Genomic DNA, 23,890 nt, shown 5'->3' with positions numbered 1-23,890 from the left:
CGGCGGTGGGGACGGCGCTGGCCATGCACCTGCTGGCAGCCGGCAGGGCTGGGGTCGCTCACATCACCCCCAGGTGGATCCCGTCCCGGGCGGCCCCAGGGGGAAAGGGCGCTGGGGGTGGGGGGTACAGCCCGGGCAGCGGCTCGGCTCAGCTCGGCACGGCAGGGGCAGGAGCAGGGACCGTGCCTTGCCGGGCCGGGCGGGCGGGGCGGGGCGGGCGGGGGCGCACGGCGCCGTGCGCATGTTCTGCCGTACGTCACAATAGCGGCGGTGGGAGCGCGCCCGGTCCCAGCCGATCGCGGCTGGTTTGAGCTGGTGCGTTGCCACAGCGACGCCGTGGCGCTATAAATAGGAGCGGGGCGGCCGTGGCGAAGCTTTGTCAGCCGCGGCGCCTCGCTCGTCCCGCCAGCCCCGCTCCTCCTCAGCCGGTCCGGCGCTCCCGCCCGGCTCCGCGCACCGCGCCCGGCTCGCAGGAGGAGGGGGAGGCGGCTCGGAGCGAGGGGATCGGCTGCCGCGGGGGCTTGACAGCAGCTCCGCCACCGCTGCCCGAGGCAAGGTGAGGCGGGCGGCGGGCTGTGCCGGGGAGCGCTGCGGGCTGTGCCGGGGAGCGCTGAGGGCGGGCGGGCGAGTAGCGGGGCCGCGGCGGAAGCGGCCGGCGCGCAGCCACGTGTCTGCGGGGCCGCTGCCAAGCGGAGCGGCCCGGGCTGGGCGCCGGTGCTGCCGCCGGGCACGGGGAATCCCCGGCCGGGAGGCGGGAGGCTCCGGGCGGCTGTAAGCGGGCCAGACCGGCTCCCCGGCTTGCCTGGGGAGTATTGGCGGCAGTTCCCGGCAGCGGGGGAAGGGACGGCCCGCCGTGGCCGCCGGGCTGTTTCCGGGGTGGGGAAAGGCAGGTGCGTGGCAGGAACATGGCAGGAACAGGGCTTGGGGCGCCCGGGCTCGCCCTGGGGCCCAGCGGCGGCGGGGCGCTGCCCCCCTGCACACCCGGCGGGCACTGGCCTGGACCGCGGGAGCGAATCAGAGAACTACAGAGTAGTTTGGGTTGGAAGGGACCTTAAAGACCATCTAGCTCCGAGTCTGCCTACGGCAGGGACACCTTCCACTAGACCTGGCTGCTGAGAGCCCCGTCCGACCTGGCCTTGAATACCCCGAGGGATGAGGAGGGAGCCCTTCTCCCGCGGAGCGCTGGGGTCCCGGGGTGGGGGCCAGCCGCAGGGTGATGTGAGCTGTAAGGAAGGTGCACCCCGGGGCTGACAGGCGCCTCCTCGGGGAGCCGCGGTGTCAGCCTGGGCGTGCAGTGCCCCGCTGCCGAGCCGGGCAGCGCAGCCCCAGCCCGGCCATGTCAGGCTCTGCTGCCGGGACCGTGTGGCTTTGCAGGGAGAAGGGAGCGGGGCAGCCGGCCCCATCCGTGCCCACCGCAGCCCGCAGCGCTCTGCAGGCTCCGGAGGCAGCGGCGCCTCGGGCACCTTTTCTAGACGCAGCTTGGCTGTTTGAGTACAGAGCCTACAGGCATGACTCAGCTCTGCCTAAATACAGCTGCTGAGTAGGGGAATGTTCTGGAGAACAAATTCTAAATGAGCATAAATTGCCTTTCTTCTGGGGAGCTGCAGACACTTAGCACACGGTCCAAATAGAAACATACTTTGGGAGGCTACAGTTTGCACCTACGTGATCGTGTTCTGTCTGTATGCTGCGTAGTTACACTGTAGTTGAAATTTGTGCAATGAGGTAGAAATGGAAAGCTTGCAAGAACTTTTTAACAAAATCTGTTGTGGCCAGTAAAAGTAATTTCCCTTTTACATGTTAAAAGGAAAAGTGCTTTTCATGCAGTGCTCTGCAGAGGGGAGGTTAAACTAAATTTTTCCTGATGCTGTTTACTTCTTTTAACCATAGCTGAAGTCCCTGAACTGATTTCTGCAAAGCTTCAAGTCTGTGATGAGATCCAAATTCTTAGTAACAAACACCTTTCTGAAAAGTGTTTAATTTGCTGTTTCTTATGGTCCTTTCAAAGAGGCTTTTAAGAGGAGACTTTAATCCAGCTTGTGGTAGAATTATCACTGCACGTGAATGAGAGCAGAGGGAGAATAAGGCTCAGTGGATTGTAGGGTTTATTAGAATCAAAGCTTAATCTAGTTTGAATCTCAAATTTGATTTGTCTCTGATTAGTGAGATGATCAAAAGATGTGACATGGTTCTTGTTGCCATATGTTTCTGAAGGTTGAAATTAAGTATAATTGCTGATGTTTCAAAGTTATTCAATAAAATTCAATGGATTTTGTTATACACATATGGAATGAATGATTCTATTGGTTTAAGAACCTTGTTAATTTGTAACAGCTACAAAACATCCTTTTTCAATTGGTTTATAGCCAGGCTTTTTGAAAGTAGAGGAAACAGTAGCATAACTTAAAATTAGTGAATAATTCAGAGTTTGCATAATTTTCAGTCCTAGTCTGCATGACTAGTTTGAGTGTAAAAATTGCTGAGGGAAGGAAGAGGGCTGGACCCAGTTACATGAAACCATATCTTCCCTATGAGTGACTTGCAATGCTGAGGTCTTTGAAAGGTAGCACACACTGCTTAACAGCTTGATGGAGAATGCTGTCATTCTGTATTTGGACTACCCAGTAAAAGGGCGGCCCATGGACTTTATGGGTGGCAGAGGAGTATGCTTTTGCTCTTTAGTGCTAGTTCTCAAGGGACTTTCTACTTGGCAGGTAGATTTCTGTTAGCAATGAAGATTTCTAATGGACTGCTGTAAAATCCTGTTTAAAAGTGCTAATTGGGGTCACTGTTAAGACTTTGTCTGCAGGTCAGAGTTACAAACCAGTCTTAAAGTGTGTATCTGCCACTCATGGCAGCTGAGGTTTTCACATAACTTGGAGGTCATGAGTAGAACAGGGAAACTCTAACTACCAACAGAATAACTTCAAGTTATTCTGTTCTCATGTCTGCTTTATGCATAATCTGAACTATATTGGGAATCCATGTATTTTCCTGGCTTGGACCTAATGAGAGTTGTTACTACTCACAAGTCTGTTACTGACTTGGGTTCAATTGGTAATAACAAGTAAACCCTTTCTTCTGAAACTGGTGAGCTAAAACAGTGCTTAGGAGTTGTTTTACAAAAGAAAAGTGGTAAGTAGATACTAGCCATAATATTAATAGCTCTGATGTGGAGGTAAAAGAAAAGTCAGCAGAAATTTCCAGAGAGACGGACTAATAATATTTAACAGTGTTTATTTGATGGTTTTTTTCTTTGAGTAGATTCAGAGCATTTTACAGTTGTTGAGCAGAGGAGAACTTGCCTTCCAGCTAGCAAGTTTATTTTGGCCTGCCTCCTTGGTTGTGATTATATCTGTTCTGTCATCATGCAAATGTCTAATATATGTAGCTATTGGTGATCAGTGTAGAAGCTGTAAAATTGTAAATGAGACAAGCATAAAATAATGGTCATATAATGACTATATGAATCTAAGTGAAGTATTGAATGTAAACTACAGGAATTCAAATTAAGTCATTAATGTCTTTCTTTTTTTCTTTTTTTTTTTTTCAGCGGTTCATACCCAAGTTCTTTCACATAAACCTGAAATCCTGGAAGTCATGAGTAACTTCAGCAAAGAAGAATTTGAGTTGACCTTCCTTGATGAAGGCTTTACTGCCAAGGATATCCTTGACCAAAAAATAAATGAAGTGTCATCTTCTGTAAGTATAGTGGGAAAACCACTACATTTCATGATGCTACAAACTTATAAACTAATAGAACAAGTTGTCCTTGCAAATGATCCACAAGACAGCCCCCTCGAATGCTGACCTCTAGGCTTATCCTGTTATCTGTTGTTTGTAACATTAAGATGTATGTTTGCTCTAGGATGATAAAGATGCCTTCTATGTTGCTGACCTTGGGGACATTGTGAAGAAGCACATGCGGTGGCATAAGGCCCTTCCTCGGGTGACCCCCTTCTATGCTGTAAAATGTAACGACAGCAAAGCTGTTGTGAAGACACTTGCTGTTCTTGGGGCAGGATTTGATTGTGCCAGTAAGGTGAGATCTCGACTGTCTTCTGGTCTGTGACGTTAGTATCTGTTCAGCCTTACAAAACATGTTCGTATAAAATTAAGCATTACTGAGTGCTGTTGCTTTTGTTCTGATTACATTAATCATCCCTCTAGAAATATCTTCTACAAGTGTAATCTGTTCTTTCTTCAGACGGAAATACAGCTGGTACAGAGCATTGGTGTGCCTCCTGAGCGAATAATATATGCAAATCCCTGCAAACAAGTATCTCAAATTAAACATGCTGCCAGCAGTGGTGTGCAGATGATGACATTTGATAGTGAAGTAGAACTAATGAAAGTTGCAAGGGCCCATCCAAAAGCCAAGTAAGTAGTGCTAATTGTTCTATAATTCTTCCTTGGGTTCCCAAGATACAGAAATACCTGCTTTATCTGAAACTTGTTCTTCATTAGTTTAAGGTAGTCTGCAAAACTGTGAAATAATAAACGTACTTTTAACCAGTGAAATCTAATCTTGTAGAGTTTACTGGCACTTCAGGAAGACTTACACAGAGCAGCTCATATAGTATCTTTAATATTAGTCTCAAAATATCTTTAAGCTTAGTCTCATTCTGAGATCATAGCTGCCTGATGATGTCTGTTATAGTGAAACTTAACTCCTCATTTTTTCCTGTTTCTAGGTTAGTGTTGCGCATTACCACTGATGACTCCAAAGCAGTCTGTCGTCTTAGTGTTAAATTTGGGGCTACACTTAAGACTAGCAGGCTTCTTCTGGAGCGTGCAAAAGAACTTGACCTTGCCATTGTTGGAGTTAGGTGAGCTGACAGTATCAAAACGCAGTAGTATTGAATAAGTTTTCTTCAAATGGTCTACCTGACAATAGAGATGCCTTTGCATGTGATGACATGAGTTTATACAAAACTTCTTGATTAATTTGCCAAATAGCAACTGATATTTTGTATCTTTTTGTAGTTTCCATGTTGGAAGTGGATGTACAGACCCAGAGACCTTTGTTCAAGCCATTTCTGATGCCCGCTGTGTGTTCGATATGGGAGTAAGTCTAATTCTACTTTCTCTGAAACTACTGCTCAACTGTTGTGGCAAAACTGAATGAAGTGTACAACTATTCTGGGGTTAAAAGCTAGCTGAGTCACTGGCTTCATGTTGTTGGAATTTTTTAGGTCTTGTTAGCTTACTTTACCAGCTTGGCAAAACTCATCTACCGATGCAACTAAAATTGGCAGCTTAAACTCAAATGACTGTTACTTGAAAATGTGTTAGCTCTGTTTCAAGTGTTAATGAAGTTACTTCACATTAGTTTTTAAGATAAAATGATAAATTATAAATGATAAACTTTTCCTGACAGTGTTGCTCTTAATCTCATTCTAGGCTGAACTTGGCTTCAGTATGTATCTGCTTGATATTGGTGGTGGCTTCCCTGGTTCTGAAGATGTCAAGCTTAAATTTGAAGAGGTATAACTTTGCTAAGAAGTTCTCAGGTTGTGGAGTTTGAGTGTTGATCTGGATTAAATAAAAATCTTGCTTTTTCTGTTTGTATGTGGACACGTGCAAAAATGTGTCTGCTTGGTCAGAAATTTAATTAAGAAAAGAGGAATTAATCTGAAAACTAAAAATTAGATGACCTCATTAGATATGTAGCTAAATGACTGCACAAACATGCAGAAGTCTCAAAAAAGTAAAGCCAGTTCTAACTACAGGCTTGATTCTTACCAGCATAGACTTCTTCCAGTTGGTGCTGTACTTCAGACTGAATAGATTGGCACTGCTCCCAAACAGGGTGAAAGGGCTGTCCTGAGCTCATATGGTCCTTAGGGGTAGCACCATGTCTGATTTTATTTACAACTTGCTTTTGGATAATTTTTAAGTGGTTCAGTGTTTTCTAGTCTGCTTTACCTCAGCAATAGCTCTGCTGTCAGAAGGGTCAAGGGGGCTGAATATTGATTGGACTTCCACTTAAAGCAGCATTGTCAGAGCACCTTACCTCCTAAGCCAAGGAGGTGTTAAATGTTACATATTAATGCAAGGATACAGTAAGTTACATAGAAAGAGTTTTCTTATTAGTAGTGTGAGCTAACATCGTAGCACTTCTGGTACCTCCTGATGAAGTCTGGCTTCTCATAGTGCAGTATGGCATACATGAGGCATCAAAAGCAAATTATGTCATTGGGATCTATGGCATGAAAGAGTCATGTTGCAGTTAGAGGCAGCTTCAGGACAACTTCAGAACCTGGAAATAACTGTTCATGAAGGCAATTGAATTTTCAAGTATAATGGTAAAACCCTCTGTATGTTTATGATACCATGAGATGACATCTTTAGGATTTAGTAAGCTGTGGAATAGTGCATAAGTAGCAGCACTACAAGTGGACTTCAAAGCAAATCTGAAGTGTGGGGACCCGCAGAGCATTAATGATGTTTAAATGAGCCTAGGAGGGGTGATTTCCTTCAGCCTCAAACATGACCTGTTTTGTTACGTAAACTTTAGGCTGCAGGTGATGTCTGCTTTTGTTGCTTTGTATAAATTTAATTGCAAACAAGATTTTCAATGAGAAAAAAAAGCAAAAGCAGTCAATAGAAATTACAATAGATGTTAATAGATGTTACATGTTTCACTAGTGTATAATTTTGAATTTGAGGTTCTTAATCTCAGACTTCTAAAGTAGCACGTGAGTAACTGCTGAAATTTTAATACTGGCATCTGATTTTTCCCTAGATCACAAGTGTAATCAACCCAGCACTGGATAAATACTTCCCTTCAGATTCTGGAATAAATATTATTGCAGAGCCAGGAAGATATTATGTTGCATCTGCATTCACACTGGCAGTCAACATCATTGCAAAGAAAATTGTGTTAAAGGAGCAAACAGGCTCTGATGGTATGTAAATTGAGACCTAGTCTTAGATCTAGCCTGCTGTGTGTTTCTTTCCAAGACTTTTTCTCACTGGTGTCACAACTTCTTCCAGATGAAGATGATGCAAATGACAAAACCCTTATGTACTATGTGAATGATGGGGTCTATGGATCATTCAACTGCATCTTGTATGATCATGCACATGTTAAGCCAGTCCTGCAAAAGGTATGCCTGTTCAAAAGTATCACATATCATGGATGTAGGAAAATCCTTGTCACAGCAGTCACTTCTCAGTTCAATGCTCCCTTCATCTTGCCAGACTTTGGCATTTTAACTTACGAAGCATGCAGTGAAATTAACTTAAAGCCAGAGGTGAAGAAGAAACCTGCAAGTAACTCTTCCTTTTCTTCAGAGGTGGAATGTTACACTATGATATTACTTCTGGAACCTCTGTTTTGATAGTCAAATAATTTATCTCCTCTCTTCTTTAGCGGCCTAAGCCAGATGACAGCTGCTACTCCTGCAGCATTTGGGGACCAACCTGTGATGGCTTAGATCGGATTGTTGAGCGGTTTAATATGCCAGAGCTGCAAGTTGGTGACTGGATCCTATTTGAAAACATGGGTGCCTATACTGTTGCAGCAGCTTCTACTTTCAATGGATTCCAGAGGCCAACAATTCACTATGTGATGTCCAGACCAGCATGGTTAGTATCTGAATATCTTGATCTGTCAGTACTTCTGACATCACTGTAATAAATAGCTCATATCAGTTGGCTATTCCTTAACGAGCAGGGGTAGTTGGGTGCCACAGCTCTTGTAAAACCTCCTGGTGTGGAAGAAGGCACTGCCCCTGAAGGTTTTTGCTGTGTGTTTAGAAAAATGCTGGTGCTACTAATTACTTTTCTCTGTTGTACACACTTATAGGAGAGATGCTTTTAAAGGGGCAATGTTAAGAGTCTTCATTAATCTGTATTCTAGCTAGTGTTTTCACTACTGCACAACATACAGAATCATTATGAATTCTTTACCTTTAGCTTCTGTGGCTAGTAATCAGACCAGACAATCAGTTATAATATGTATATGTCTTCTAAATTAGTAGCTTGCTAAATCCTGACTGCAGGATGCAGGAACATTCAACAGTGTTGCTTCACTGTTTGAGAGCTATTCCTTGGTTTAGGCTGAGCTCAGTGCTCAGTGCAGAGTGCTAGATCTCCATGGGAAGTTATTAAACAGGTAAGTAAAGAAAGCAGGACCTTTCAAGTGCAAGGATACTGTGAAACTGCAACTTAAACAGCAGTTTAAAATAATGGGTGCTCTGCAGTGCAGCACAGGTTAATGAACTGTGCCTTCTATAAAAGCGGGGTTTCCTGTAAGAGGAAGCTCTTACTGCTCTGCTGGTATCTGCCTGCTGAACTGGCAGGCTTTTGGGGAGAAATGTTACCCTAAAGCATGATTAGCTGTGCTATTGGGTTGGTCTTGAATTTATTGAAAATCTTTTTAGTTCAGGGGAATTCCTGACATAAAAGTAAGAGGAAGCTTCCTCTATTCCTCTGCTAACCCTGCCAGTATAAGGAGGACTTGTATTGTTGCTTTCCCTTAGTGAAACCTCTGGTCCATTGAAGCATTTTTAAAAACACATGAAGCTTTTAGACTTCCCTTAACACTCTAAAACTGTGTCTAATTGAACTAAAAATGGCTCTGTGGGAGAATAATTAGTGTTTTCACTGTATCACTAGGCTGCTGTTAAATTTTAATACTTGGTCTGAGGCATGCTGAGCTTAATTATGCAAATATAACTCATGCAAGGCCACAGCACAGCCCTCTTTCAGCCCTATGTGTGTTTTCTGTTTTGGCAAGAGAACTCTGTGATAGAGGCTGGCCCTTAACTGAGAGGCATGCTTCAATGAGATTATGGTGCAGATCTTTCTAGGATGGGCAAGTCTTTTGTAATATCATCTACGCATTGTAAAGGTGTACAACTAAATTTGTGGCTAGAAACTGTGAAAGATAAAGGACAAGATGTGATTACATGTGTCTAAGTAAAAACTGGTAATGCATGAGGAGCCATGCAGTGGCACTACTGTTGGCCTTGCATACCTCAGATAACGAGTAGATGACACCAAGCTGAGTGTTGCTGCTGACACACCTGAGGGATGGAATGCCACCCCACACCTGAGGGACTTGGACAGGCTTGAGAAGTGGGACCATGGGAATCTCATGAGGTCACAAGACAAAGCACAAGGTGCTGCACCTGGATGGGAGCAACCCCTGGTATCACTCCAGGCTGGGGGATGAACAGATCCTAGAGCAGCCCTGCTGAGAATGACTTTGGGGTGCTGTGGGTGAGAGGCTGGACATGACCCCAGCCATGTGCCCTTGCAGCCCAGAAAGCCAAATGTGCCCTGGGCTGCACCCAAAGCAGCGTGGGCAGCAGGTGAGGGAGGGGATTCTGCCCCTCTGCTCTGCAGAGACCCCACCTGCAGGGCTGCATCCAGCCCTGGGGTCCCAGCACAGGAAGGACATGGACCTGCTGGAGTGAGTCTGAAGAAGGCCACTAAGTTGATCAGAGGGATGGAGCACCTCTGCTATGAGGAAAGACTGAGAAAACTAGATCTGTTCAGCCTGGAGGTGACCTTAGGCCTTGGGGTGACCTTATTGCAGCCTTCCCATACCTGAGGGGGACTTACAGGAAAGATGGGGCAAGACTGTTTGCAAAAGCACATAGTGAGAGAATAAGGGGTACTGGCTTCCAACTGAGAGGTCCCATCCCTGGAAATGTTCAAGGCCAGGCTGGATGTGTCTCTGAGCAGAAGTCCAGAAACTCAAGTCAACTGAAGTTTTTCTGAGGTTGTGTTTTAGTACAGCCCTTGTCTGAGTATGGAAGGAGTTGCTTGGTTCTTACTGGTCTGGTCAGCTCCTTTATATTCCTAGTCTGTTATCCATAGTTTTTCTTGATTCAAGTTACCCACTAATGTGATGGTGTGGGATAAGTGACAGTCAAGTTGTCATTGATTTTTCACATCTGAAATTCTGAACTATTGAGCCCAAAGTTAGCAAATATGTATAGCATGAGGTGTACAGATGCAGCTACAGGTATATGGGTGCATCTTTGCAGATCTAAATCCTACACAGAAATGGTAAAATCAGCTTGGTATTGGCACTTACCCTAAAGCCTAGCCAGCCACAAACAACCTGCATGGATTCTGCTTTCATTTTTATTTTTTTTCCCCCTATGATAATAATGTCTGGATTGCAGGTGATACATAGAGTTCATTTCATGCTTACTGGCAATTAAAAAAATGTACCTTATATTTTTAGGCAGATTTTAATGAAACAATGTATAACTTTATTTTTTTTCTTTCTAGGCAACTAATGCAGCAGATCAAGGAGCAAGGGTTCCTAGCTGAGGTGGAGGAGCAGGATGTTGCTAGTCTGCCAGTTTCTTGTGCCTGGGAAAGCGGAATTGAATATCCAGCAACTTGTGCTTCAGCTAGTATTAATGTATAGGTAATATTTAGTAACTAAAGTGCAAGGTTAGTCATTGAATTTAGGGCATTTGGGGGACTGTTAACTTAATTCTTGGTAGAATTTTTAAGTGTTTTTTTAACATTTAGGTTTGGCAAAAGACAAATGACTAGGAGATGGGTCACAATTATCTGTGTTCCTATGGAAACTATTTGAATATTGTTTTATATGGATTTTTATTCACTTTTCATGTATGCTACTAAAGACTGACCCTCAACTGTCAAACAAGTATTTGTAGCTTGTGTATGGCAGAACGGGCTAAGCTTAGTGCTTTGTGACCTACCTGTTTTAAAATAAAGTATATTGAAATAACTGGTCCTGTGGTTCATTAATCTGTAGAAAATTAATGTGTCATGGATGGCTCTTACAGCAACATGCTGCAAGCCCCAAACTTATTAATAAATGGATCTCCCTTACCCTTTTCCTCCCAGCTGAAGTGAAGAAAACCCTCAGTGGGTAGGGAAACTCAATTGTCTTTTTTCATATGTGATAAGAAGGTTGACTGTCAACAAATTGAATACTGTGCAAATTCCTGTGAATTCACATTTGTTTTTCACTACTGAACATGTTTGTAGCAAGTTGCATATTGCAGGTTGGGTGCAGTGCTGGTTTTCTGCAAGTTAGTCTGCAAGTGCTGTGGGCAGTGCTGATGGCTGGTTACAAACACATCTAGTCATTAATGAGAGAACACAGCACAGACTCCACAACTGGCATGATGCTTCTGTGTGCAAGAACTGAAATATGTTACAGAAAAACCCAGGAAGCTGAAAATGTGTGACTGATGGGCTCTCTGACCTGTGTGCCTAGGGCTTTAGTATAAAAGATAAGAAACAGGACTGGACATCTTTTGTATGTGCAATATGATTAGAAGCTCTTATTTAATATTATGAAAAGATGTGCTACCCTTCTGACTTTGGATTAAATGTGATAGATGACACTAAGTAGTAAGTATAAATACTAGGAGCTAATACAGGGGTGTTGGTGATAAAATAGTCTGCTTGTTGAAGCAAAGCATTCTGATTTAAGTTTAACCTGTGCTAGTTTGCTGCCACTTTTTGCACTAAAATTAGAAAATGTTTCTGATAAACTAATTGGTCCTAGAGCTGGATTTGATCTGTTTGCCAGAAGGTCCTGGACTGCAGCCATGACATAGCAAAAATGCCTGATGTATAAAGAAAAAGATGTTAATGTATCAAGAAAACAGATAAAGCTTAAGCTAATTTGGAATAAGTGTTAAAATTTGAAAGGCTGCCCAAAGGTTGGCATTGCTGATAGAAACAGTGACAAGGTGAGAAATAAAGCTGTTTTCATACAAGCAGCTCTGAAAGGCAATGTTTAACCTCCATTCTGTGTTTCCAGCAGGAACTCTACATTAGCTGAATTAGTAGGGTAAACAAGAGTGATGCTACCTCATTAGTGAGTCTCTTGAAGCATGCAAAAGTTACTTTTTAAAATTTGATTTATTCCCAGCTTCAAGCTTTTGTGATTGAAATAGCACTTGGCTTTATTCTGATGCATGTGGCAGACTTCAGTACATACACATAGTGGAGCCATAGCCTTAATCTCATAGAAACTCACTGCATCCAAACCAGGGTTTCCTTTAGCTTCTCCAAATTCAGCTGGAAACTCAATGATTCTTACATGTAAACAGAGATAGTAAATGGTAACCAAATCTTAATACTGTAACAATTCCACATCTAAATCTTTCTCTGTGAGAGCCGAGTGCATTTGGACAGGTATGCAGAAAATATATTCTGAGAAGCTGCAGTTGTCTAAAGGAAATGTAGCTACTTTTTCAAAGTGTCTTTTTGAACGCTGTGGCTGTTTTGAGTCAGAAGGGAGTTCATCTGTAGTGATAGCTGCACTAGCACCTAGTGTCCTGCTGGGCAAATGGCACAGTCTGCCTTCCTCTACTCACAGCCAATGGAGACCATCTCCAGCAGGTAGTTTGAAGGCAATCACTTACAGAAACTAATTAGTGAGCTTCACTGAGAGGAAGTTGGCAGGTTGCCAATTTTTTTTTTTTTTCCTGCATTTAACTTGAGTGGTTATTTTAGCTACTTCACTGAGTTTTGTCTCAAAAATCCAAAATTTATGTTTCTACTGGAGGCCAGGAGTGTGGAAACATGCTAAGCAGCATTTTGATCAATATGATGCTCCCTGAAAGAGAAGTGGCTTACTGTAGTTCTTTACCTTTCTCTCCTATGGCAGGTATGCCATAGACTTGGCTGATGTGCTCTAAGCCATATCTAACAAGTGTGACAAGTGCTTAATAACAGCTAATCTGAAACATATTTGTGTAAAAAAAAACAAAACCAAAACCAATGGATTTTGCCAAGGGACTTTTAGCACTTTCTGAGGGTAAGAAGTGTTTACAGTAGTGCTGGTGTGTCTTTAAGCAAGATATAACTTTCTCAGGTTATGCTGAACAGATGTTCTGGGCTTTGGGATAGATCATCTCACAGCTGCCTGGCTCCTGGCTTCCACAGAATCTTAGTTGCCCATTTGTTAATTGATTTTAAAATACCCCAAGTGACAGCATTTGGTCCTAGGGTGACTGTGGGTATTCCCTACAATCCACAGTAGGGAAATTTGTTTCCTACTGGTAGCTAGAGCAAGGACCATGTAGGATAGCAAAGATGCAACAAAGTAAGCAGTAAGCTCATATGGTTTAGTTTGACCTCCCCTTGATGACCTTTTGGAACATTAAAACTTTTGCTCTGTTTTGCTGTGTTTATTGATCAAATCCAGTTGCTCTAACTGCACATCTTAATTATTCCTCCCTGGGGCAAGGTTGTCTGATACAGGAGGAAGGGAGGAGCTGCATGCCAGAAAAATTGAGATCAACTGCATCTGTCTGATGTAATTAGCTCAAAAAATATTTAAGTTGGAGCCAAGAATAGCCTCTGCCTTGCAGCTTGCTCCTTGCTTGCCTTGCCTCTGTGTGGTGCTCTGTCTGTCTCACAATGAGCTTTGCTGGCACATTAGCAGAGGCTGTGGCATCCCTGCTCCAAATGTCCCTGGTGCTCACTCCACTCACTGGCACCAGTGCTGGTGATGTTGATTCTCGTGGGATTACATGTGTAAAAAGAAAGTAATATCTGAGGAAAATACCAAGACATCTGTCTGAGATGGCTTTCATCACCCCATTTTTCTGAATGGTGAAGAAACTTGACATCTGACTTGGGATCTAGCTGAGGTCTTATGTTTAGTCCCAACACATGCAGCCAGCCATACATGTTCTGAACTGGGGATCAGCTCACATTTGACATTCTTTGCTGCAAAGGTGCTTTCATATACCAAAAAAAGCTGAGAAACATTCATCCTCTGGAATTATATCAGATGGCAAATGAAAGGTGGAGATGTTTTAGGAGAGTTTGGAGAATAATGACATAAAGTGAGAGGAAGTAAGGGACAAGGGGAAGTTGCTGATGGCAATGTACCATGGGGCAGGTACCCCTTGTCCTACTGCAGGACCATTTCACTCATGTTTTACATTTTAAGCTGCTGTCTTCTAGGCTACCACATAGGCCTTGCAGACAAAGTGCTGGTGCACTATTTGCTGTGGCAGAGTCAATTCTGCCACCTCACTTTCATCAGCAGAGAAACCAAGAGCTGGGAGCAGCACTGAGCAGGAACCCCATGACTCCACCTGCAGGAGCAGAAACAAACCTGGAGCTGCTGGAAGGAGCTCCTCTGCACAGACCTCATCCCCAGAAACTACTATCCTTTAATTTTTTCTATTTATAATATTATATTTATATTTATATTACATAATTATAATTTATATTTATTTACCATATTATATTATTTTTTGTTTTATAGCTAAACACAGCATCAATTTGCAGTGAGATTTCCAGATCAAAACCAACCCTCTTCCACAAAAAAAAGTAAAAAAATATCATTATCCACAAATATTGCAAGAGGAGCTTAGATGAATATTATTTAATTGACAAAAAGAAAAATATCATCAATCATTGCAATAATTATTATTTTTTATTTTCTCTTGAAAGAAGCACTGATCAGTACCAAAAGTGAGAGTGACTTGCTTTGGATAGTGTCCCTGGTTTTGATTGCATCAGCTGATTTTCTTTACAAGTTTGAAGGCAGTTGGTATCTCCATGGCCATGGTCTGGTTTCAGTACCCATGTCACAAATGCCTGCAATTCAAATTTGTCTTAAGCTCTTTAAAGTACTGTATTTTACCACCCCAAAATTACATTGAGAATAGGGAGCATATATTGAGGCTGAGACTTAGGTTTTGGTAATCTTTACTCATGCTCTCCAGTTAATTTTATAGTTCTCAGTACAGGAGGTGTTTAGAGCAACTCAGCCACAGTGGTGCCACTTTTGGAAAGCTGATGATGAGCACCCAGAGGGGCACAGCCACCAAAATGATGCTGCCCTTTGCAGGGTGAGTCTGAGGGTGAAGGTGAACACTTTGGGCATGAACAACACTGGCCCCCTGAGTCCCCTCCACTTCAGCATGGAGAGGCCACAAGCATTACAGGGAAATCACTGGGAAATCAAGGGAGCACACTGCAGTCTTGTGTGTCCATGTAGTCTTGCAAGTATTGCTACAGTCCAGTAAATATTTCACCCCTTTTTGCATGTGTTTCTTGATGCTTACACAGCAAAAACAATTTTTCTCTGTGTTGGTCTTTGCCTGAAGACAAAAGCATTATCATGCTGAATTCAACCCTTCTTTTTGTCACTCATTTTAGGGAGCTGGTCCCAGTCTTACCTACAGTATTCCCACAAAAACTAAGTGCCTTCCAGTTATAGTCTCTTCAGTTCATGCTCTCAAAGTGCTTTTCAAAGGACTAATTGGTTCACCCCGCTTTCGTGGTACAGAGCCAGCTGCCACGTTCCAGTCCAGAGAGCAGCCAGAAGACAGCAAGGCTGTGCAGCAATTCAGGAAGGGATAGAAAGGCAGAGACACTTCCAGACAGTGATGCAGAGAGCATTGCTCCCAGCTGGGTTGTTACCATCACTTTATCATTGCTTGGGATGAGGAGGCTCAGTATACCTTGAGAGCTCAGCAAGCATTGAGTTTCTCAGCAAGGAGCTGAGAAAGGGCAACTGTAGCAGCTCAGTACAAAGAATTTCCAAAATACAGGGAATTATTTAACCTACCCTGAGATAGCAGTTCCCTACCATGTGAGAATAGGATTTGGACATTCAGTTGGCTTAAGCATCACCTTTTATATTTGGCTACTAAGCTCACTAGCTGGAAAAAAAAAGATGCTGGCAATCTTGAAAAGCACAGGATTGCAATGCTTGGAACAGAAAAACATGTCAGTAAGAACAGAAGTGCTGCCCTTACTGTGAGGATAAGAAGAAAATAATCTATTGCATTATTATATTAAAAAAATCCTGCTTAAGAACTCAGTTTACTTGCTGTTAACTATAGTTCATCAGTAGCAAAAGCATTTCACTGTAACAGCTCAATATTTCTCAGCAATGGTTGTCCCACTTTTCTGCATGTCACACATGCATGTCACAGTCAAAGCATGCATCAAACAATTAACTGAAGTGAAAAGCAAAAGAAAATCCAACTTGCTAGAGACTTCTGATTACGGGGAGGGAGATTTCTCCTGCACCCCATTGGAATGGCTCCCAAACTCCTCATGAGTCAGGTACTATGGGACTCACCTTCTTCTGCCATCTGGGTTTCATTCCCCAGTGGGTTATTTGGGCAGCCTAGTCTAGTGGAAGGTGTCCCTTCCAGGGGCAAGGTGTTGGAACTAGTTGGTCTTTAAGGGTCCCTTCCAACCCAAGCCATTTTCTAACCCTGTGATTGATTCTATGATTATACCTGACTGCAAGCAAAACAGGGAGGTGTTCCTCTGACTGGAGCCAAGGGAGATCCTCCCAGAGATAAGGATGTGGTGACTAATTTGCCACAGAAAAGCCCACAAGATGGAGCTCAGCTCAAAAAAAATGCACAAAGCAACTGTCGGTCAGAGCCGGGGAAGGAGGAGAAAAGGAGTGAAAGGGAAAGCTTCAAATGAATCCCACACTCCCGGTGTTAGACCACAGCATGAATGAGAGGTTACTAGAGCAAACAAATGCAAATAAGAAAGTACAAGGATAAAGTATGTGCACATGACTAAAGGTCTCATCCCATCAATTTACAGAGATGAGAAACAAAGCATGTGAGGGTTTTAATACACAAAAAACTTCAAAAAGCGCTGGAGTTCCTTTAATTATTTATTAAGGCTGTTACCTCAAATGTTCTGTCAGCTTCCACTTTCCTGCTTGGGACCCCAGTCTGAGGCTTGGTTCTTTCAGTAGCTATTTCTGTGATGTTTTTTATTATTCTCTTTTGCTGGGGTTGATTTATGTTTGCTATTGTCAGAGTTTTGGGGTGGGTGGGTTGATTAAGTGCATGGAACTGATTTATGCTGCCTTCTGTAGAGCAGCTTTGCAGGATTGCTGATGTCAAGTGACAGTGGACACAAGCTGAAACCTGGGAATCAGTCTGCATGAAAGGAGAAACTTGCTTCATGGGGACAGCCAGGACTAGTGGGGTTGGCCAGGCTCCATCTCTGGAGGATTTTGAGACCTGACAGATCAAGGTGTTGAGCAGCCCCGAGCTGACCTTGCAACTGATCGTGCTTGGAGCAGGAGCCTGGGCTAGAGACCACCTGAAGTCCCTTCCAATCCTAGTGTTCTTGTCACTGCTCTTTTGTCTTCCAATCCTTGGGACTTGTGACTTCCAATCCTAGTGTTCTTGTCATCACCCTGCTCCCTAGTGCATCTGGCAGTGCCTTAGGTCTGAGCCCTTAGCACAGTTCCCTCAATTCAGCAATGGGGTTTGCCAACACTACCAGCCCCTCTATGGGGCTCTGCTTGGTGAGGGCTTGTGCTCCAGTGCTAAAATGGATCTAAACTGGGCAGCAGCCTCTGAGGAGCTGCTGAAGGGAGAGGACACAGTCCTGCCTCAAAAAAATGAAAAAGTAGCAGGGAAGAAGTGGTGATAGATGTTAAACCAAGGACCCAGTGTTGCTGTTGGAACAAAGGGAAGAGTCTCATCCTGCTCCATGGCGTGAAGATTCCTCACCCACCTGACCCTTATAAGGTGGCCTCTCAGCTTCCTAAAGCAGATTTCCTGTGTCCCCAGCTGAATGTGCTGATCGCTGTTTGCTTCTCCTCCTGGGAGAGCTACAGACATTGGAGGGAGCAAATGGCTTCAAAAGCCGAGACCTATTCCCAGCCTCAGGTTTAGGACGCTGATGGTGTCCTTAGGGCAGGGTCGTGGGAGAGCCGCTGGATCCAGGGAACGGGGGGTGTCCTCCCCCAGGAGAGGATCCCGGGGAGGGAGGATGTGGGGCACAGCGCCCGTGGGGAGCAGGGCAGGGCTGTGATCGCCGAGCTGCCCCTACGGCTGCACTCTTGGAAAGGGTGCGCCGAACAAAGAGACCTTAAAAGATACCTTCTCTTGGTGGCTCAGAAGAGGACAGCTGCGGAAAAGCAGCAGCGCGGGCAGAACGCAGCCCAAGAAGGTGGCGTGGGTGAGGGCTGAGCGGCACCGTGGCTAGATGGCAGCAGCAGCCCGCGCTAGGCCCCGCTCCTCCCGCACCCTGCTGCATCCAGCCCCGAACTGCGGCTCTGGCTCCGCAGCGGCACCAGGCCCTCAGCTCCGGGGCCTTCCCAAGGCTCCGGTTACTGCCCGCACTATTTTCTTTTTTACCAGCAAATAAATTGACTGGCACTGCTGAAGCAAGCTGAGAGGGAATCAGGACTTGCAGGTAAAACATAACTCCTTAAACCTTTGGCTTTTGAGCTCGAGGGAAGAGTTCAGAGCAGGGAGGCCCAGCACACCCTGCCCGGGGTGAATCCCTCCAGGTGGGTTACCAGCAGCTCCCACCATTCCTCTGCCCAATGCCACCGTGTCCAGGGGTTTGTGGGGCACAACAGAGACTCCCTGAAGTGTCTGCAGTCGATGAGAGATAAGGGAAGGCTGGTAGAGTGAGGGTTCCCTGAAAACCTCTGCAGAAGATGAGTCCAGCTGTGCCCAGCTCCCTGACCAAACAAGAATCCCATGGCTTAAGGAAGGCTGGAGACACATGTCTTACAGTGCCTATTGCATGTGGGAGGTGGAGGCCGCCCTTTACCCAGGGCTGGACAGCTTAATCTGGGTGTGCCCTTGGATGTACCCCAAGACATGCCCTGGGAGAGACCCTGAGTTTCTCCCACTGCTGTTGTCTCCTGCAGAACACCACCCTGCTTGGGCAGAGGATAGCAGTGGGACTGCAGCAAGGCAGAGCACATCCCTGCTACCCTGGCTTATTGATACTGCCCCAGTAATGCACAGGGACGCTCTGCAACCATCCTCTGCCATCCTGCCAGCCCATCTGTTCTTTCTGAGAGCCTGAGCACTGACAAAAAGGAAGAAAGGAAAGAAAAAGTGAAAGGGGGTAAAAAAAGCTACTCTGGTCATTATTTATTACTATGAGTGTAAAGTGCTGAATTGCTGGTACCTAATGAGTTTGTTTTCTGTCCTGAGCAATATCGTGCAATAAAGTACAATTTATCTTTGGGAGAGATGGATGCAGCTGAGCTGGTACCAGACTTAGGACAAAAGAGTACTGACGTCACCCTCAGGAGTCCACCAGCAGATGTTTAACATCATCTCCAGCCTCAGGCCAAAGGTAAAAGCCTGGTACACAAATTACCAAGGCAGATTCGCTGGCCTGCATTAGCTGCAGGGTCAAGAGGGGCTGATCAAAATGTTCCCTGCCTACATTAGGCAGCTGGGAAGCCTCTTGCCACTGCTCTGCACGGGTATGGCTGGCACTGTACATAATTTAGCCAGGTACCAGCTGCCATGTAGACAGTTTAAAGTTTAAATTGTCAAGCAAAGAGCTAAGGGCACAGAAACACGGGCATACAGGCTGCACAGGGGGGACATGCTGTGCCAGAGCAGGGGTGGCAGGTCCTAGAGGCCAGTGTAACCACATATGATGAGCACAATACCCAGGGAATTGTTTTATCCACGTCAATAACATCCTCAACTGCAAGTCTAAGTGTCTCCAAAAGTTTCTTTTTCTTGTAAGGTGAGCACTGAGCTGATATTTTCAGACCTCTACCCAAAGTGATCCCAATACCATTTAAATTTTCACCTCAAAGTATATGAATGGTTAGAACCACTGCTTTTTAGACTTTTTTTTTTTTTTTTTAGTTAATATTAGATAACTAAGATTTAGTTAATGGGTAGTAGCTTTGCTGCCTCAAAATTGACATGGAGAAAAATTTCTGCAATGTTTTGCCTAATCTCTAATGGTCCTAAACAATCCTGTATCACCAGTGAACTTCTTTATATCCATCCATCCATCCCTTTTCAGACCATCTAAGAATGTGTTATCTCTTCATTCCTGCAGAAATCACAGATTTATCAGGCACAACTTCCATTTGTAGGAGCTCATTTTATTTCTTCCCTTTATACATCACATTTATCCTAGCATCTGCGATGCCTATACTTTACTAAAGTTTCTACTAATTTTTTCTTGTCCTGACATGGGGCTTACTGATTTGGACTTCCTTAGACCATGTCCTGGAGCGATTAAAAAAAGCCCAGCTAATAATTCGCTATCATGTTTGCTGGAGGCTGAATTAAGGAAGAAGTTACACTCTCATCCTTCTGTTCATTGGGTGCACTTAGGTGGCTACCACTTAATACAAGCAATTTCTTACTGTTGATTTTAACAGGCTGCTGGAAAGCCTTTCCTGTGGCATTTTGAGTGACAGCAGCTCCTCAGCCTGGGACACTGACACCCATAGCAGTGGTTGTAACTTTGGTTAAGGAAAAGAAATGAAATAGCTTGGCTTCTCACCACCATACTGGTTTATTAGTCTTTATATTTCTCTTTTGAAGAGTAAAATATCACTATTCTGGGGTGAAAAAAAAAAGCTTGCTATAAGATACATGGATAAAGGTAAAAACCTGCCTGGGTCAAATACATTCACTTCAGCTCTTCTCACCTCTATGAAAATCCAGTTTACCCAGATACTCAGTGTGCAACTCCATCCTCTCTTCCAGGATGCAACAGGGCATGCCTGTGGGCTCCAACTCATTGCAAATCACTAATTAGTCACCTGAGATGGCCAGCCAGCCTGTAAGGCTGTGATTAATTCTCTGAAGTACCAATAGTCCTCTCAATCCCATGGGCAGAGCAAGTGAACTTTGTTGGAACAAGCTTTGTTTCCAGATGCAAGACCACCATGTCAACCCCTGCAACTGGGTCTTAACATCTCCCATCACTCTTTCTCACATTAAAAATAATTTCCTCTATTTTTAAGGTAAAGGCATGACCTGGAGGCTAAATCTCATTGCTGTTCAATGATGCAGGTGGCTACATTCCATCAGTGGGAGCACACTCCCTCTCCTTTCAGGGCTTGATTAAGCACTGAAATCTGTGACTTTCAGAGGGTGCTGGGCCATCCAGAAAAATCTACCCACCCACTGTGGCCATGAGCTTCTGGTGCAGGTGAAAAGAGGATGCAGACAGGGATGATGACTACAGTGCTCTGGTAGCACCCCCCCCCAGCACTCAGAAACTCTTTCCTTCTGTGTCATTGTTGTGCACAACATGGGAATGTGCCATTTTTCCTGCTTGTGACCTTTTCCATCATACACCCACAGCAGAGAAACCAACTGATCCAAGCTTGGCAGCTGCTTCTCAAAACCCCACTCCAAACTGAAGCCATTTCCTAGAAGCATGTTTCTCTTATTTAAGCTACTAATTTGTCCTTATTGCCACAAGGTGAGGAAATGACTAGTGATTGAAGGGTGATTTAAATCACATTACTGAGGAAGGAATCAACTTCAGCAGTCTAGCTTCAAAAAAAGCCTTTAAGACAGAGCTGTGCTGCTGATGGAAGTGAAAATTTTGAAGTGACTCAGACTTCAGGACAGAGGTGTCCTGAAGAAGAGGGAAGAGTTCTTCCCTAGAATTGCTCATTCTAGGGAAGAACAAGGCAACCCCAGAGGCAGGACATTTAGCTTTATCCTTAGGAAAGTGCTTGTGAGTGTGAAGCAGCACAGCAAGGAACCACACTGCCAGTGCCATCAGCTTTGTGCACTGCTGGTGGCATCAGCTGATGGACATTTTCAATAAAGTCCCTTGCCACAGGTGCCTGCTGCCTGCCCACAAGTTCAGCTGCAAGGTGGCTTGCTGGGATTTGTGGGACACCCAAAGCAAGCAAGCATGGGCTGCTGGGGGAGTTACTGTCAATTGGTGCTGGCTCAAGCATGAAAAGGAAGTTTAAAAACACACACCACATAAGAGCACTGAAACTCATAGCTGAGTGGAAGAAGCCTAACAAAATTAGCTGGCACAGAAGAAACTAAAATTAGAAAAATGATGGTGTAAATGCAAGAAACAGCATAAACTTTGATGTTTGATGGTAGAATCACGGAATATCCTGAGTTGGAAGGGACTCACAAGGATCCTTGAATCTAACTCCTGGTTTTGCACAGGACCATTCCTAAGAATCACACCATATTCTCAACAACATTGTCCAAATGCTTCTTGAACTCTGTTAGGCTTGGTGCTGTGAGCTTTGTTTTGAGAATCAACTACAGGAATATGGAAATTCATCAAAATTGTCCTTCACAGTCCTCTTTGTTCCTTTCCTTCTGTTCTAAGTGATGCCAAATTCCACCAAAAAATGCAGGGGAACTGCAAAGCACAAGTGCTTTGAGAGTAACTTTGTCAGACAATTGCTAGAATGGAGAAGAGAAAGAGAAGACTTGGGTCCCTTCCACTGTCTTGGTTGCCAGACCATTCCATGCATGGTTGCACTCATGCTGCTGGACAGGGAATGTTCTGTTCCTTTCGAGTGTCCTGCCCAGTGTGGATGCTGTGAACTGTGCAGAGAAGGTAAACACTGGGGGCTGCAAAGTCACCCAAAATAGCTAGTGGGGTTTCAAGTAATTTTGATTTGAAAGAAAAAAAATAAAAATTAAACTCCTGGCTCCATTTTTTGTGTTTCCATAGCAACTGAAATGTCCCTGGCCTCTGCTGTGTGGAGAGCATCATCTGGATACCATGTGGTGGGCACTGGAGGGGCCACATAGAGATGCAGCTAGGGTGGCCAGCATCTCCCTCACAAGCATCAGGAAAGCATCACGCCCAAAGGAAAAAAGGGAAAATACCTTTTTTCTTGTTTTGGGTTTTTTTTTTTTTAATTTTTTTTTTATTTTTTCTTTACTTTTTTTCCCCCCAGCTTCTAGTAGCAGTGCTATTCAAGGTCTGGGCAGGCTTGGAGTTGGTGAGTTTCATCAAGTGAGCAGTCCTGAAGGTTTCACCAATGTGGCCCATGATACCTTGGTTCCAAAAGACATTGGGATCCTCATGAGACAGCTGGAGTCCCACAGGGGGCTGCTTGAGGAGCCCTGCTATGCACTGCAGCTGTCAGCAGGTCCCACAGGGAACTGGTGGTGACATCAGCAGCTCAGTGAGAAGTGGATGTGGAATTCCCTGCCAAGTAATTCAGAAGGGTTCAACAGCTGCTTAAGTCAACAGTGACTTAAGCCACTCCTGCTTAATAGCAAAGTTCTTCTTTTACACAAGATTATCTTTAGCCCCTAGGGCTATCCAGGTAGGGCACAGCAAGGCTATGAAAGCCAGCTCCCCAAAGATCACATTTCTCCAGAGTGCTCAGGGTGTCCGGCAGCAGCAGCCCCCTGAGGCATCACTGCACACAATGCTGGTGAGGTGGAGGATGGCGCAGTGTGGGGTAAACCCTGGCACCTGAAACCCATTTCAAACACCAGCACTGTCCACAGCATGCAGGCAACCCTGCTCCTCGGTGTCACCACACAAGCACAGTGTCACTGCCTGTGTCCTTTAGCAGGCGTCAAACCTGCTTGTCGTGAGCCTCACATGTATTAATAATTCATAAGGAAAGCAGCAAAGGAGTAGCCATGGCTGTGCAACACTAACATCTAAATCATCTGAGCTTATTTTATTTTGTCCAAGGAAAGTGTCTGTAATGTCTGTGTTTTGTTCCTGATCATTAATGGCATATTAAGGCACAGTCAGTGCACTCACCTTTTCCCTGAGGAACCAGCTGCCAGCACCGCGCCTGCTGCCCATGGCATCCGCTCAGCAGTGGAATTTGCCTTGAAAGGGTTCAGGAAAATATTGAAGAATAAAGAGGAAAACCACATGAGTTCAGTCATTGCTGCAGCCCCAGGAGCGGGGTGTTTGCTCACACCAGCTGGGTCTGGTGAGAGGAGGGGTCTCTTCTCCCACCTCGGCTTTGCGACTGAACCTTTGCGCTGGAGCAGGGAGGCCAAAGCTCCCACACAACAACCCAGAGGGAGCTGGAGATGGGAAGCCTGCTGCTCTTGTGAGCTGCAGCAAATGAGGTCTCAGTGTCCCCAAGAGGATGACGCTCCCAGCTTCATGCTGTGATGCTCAGCACATGGCATTTCCCCTAGCTGCTCCCAAAACACTTTAAAAA

At 44.8% G+C, this 23,890-nt stretch overlaps 1 protein-coding gene across 2 annotated transcripts; it reads left to right on the top strand.

Annotated features, from left to right (window-relative positions):
- The first annotated feature begins 342 nt into the window (after positions 1-342).
- ODC1 (ornithine decarboxylase 1) lies at positions 343-10,726 on the top strand. Of its 2 annotated transcripts, none has more exons than XM_015623291.3 (11): positions 343-556; positions 3,557-3,702; positions 3,869-4,042; positions 4,208-4,380; positions 4,695-4,829; positions 4,987-5,068; positions 5,404-5,487; positions 6,749-6,911; positions 7,000-7,112; positions 7,379-7,593; positions 10,255-10,726. In XM_015623291.3, the coding sequence occupies exons 2-11, from the start codon at positions 3,601-3,603 to the stop codon at positions 10,394-10,396; spliced, it is 1,383 nt and encodes a 460-aa protein (XP_015478777.1). In that variant the 5' UTR covers positions 343-556; positions 3,557-3,600; the 3' UTR covers positions 10,397-10,726. The 2 variants fall into 2 exon arrangements, with proteins under 2 accessions (XP_015478777.1, XP_015478776.1); XM_015623290.3 differs by having other exon boundaries at positions 3,554-3,702.
- Positions 10,727-23,890: the final 13,164 nt, after the last annotated feature.

This window comes from Parus major, chromosome 3 (genome assembly GCF_001522545.3).
Source record: "Parus major isolate Abel chromosome 3, Parus_major1.1, whole genome shotgun sequence".
NCBI classification, from domain to species: domain Eukaryota; kingdom Metazoa; phylum Chordata; class Aves; order Passeriformes; family Paridae; genus Parus; species Parus major.
The sequence above is the reverse complement of the archived record's forward strand: the minus strand, read 5'-3'. Positions and strand labels throughout refer to the sequence as shown.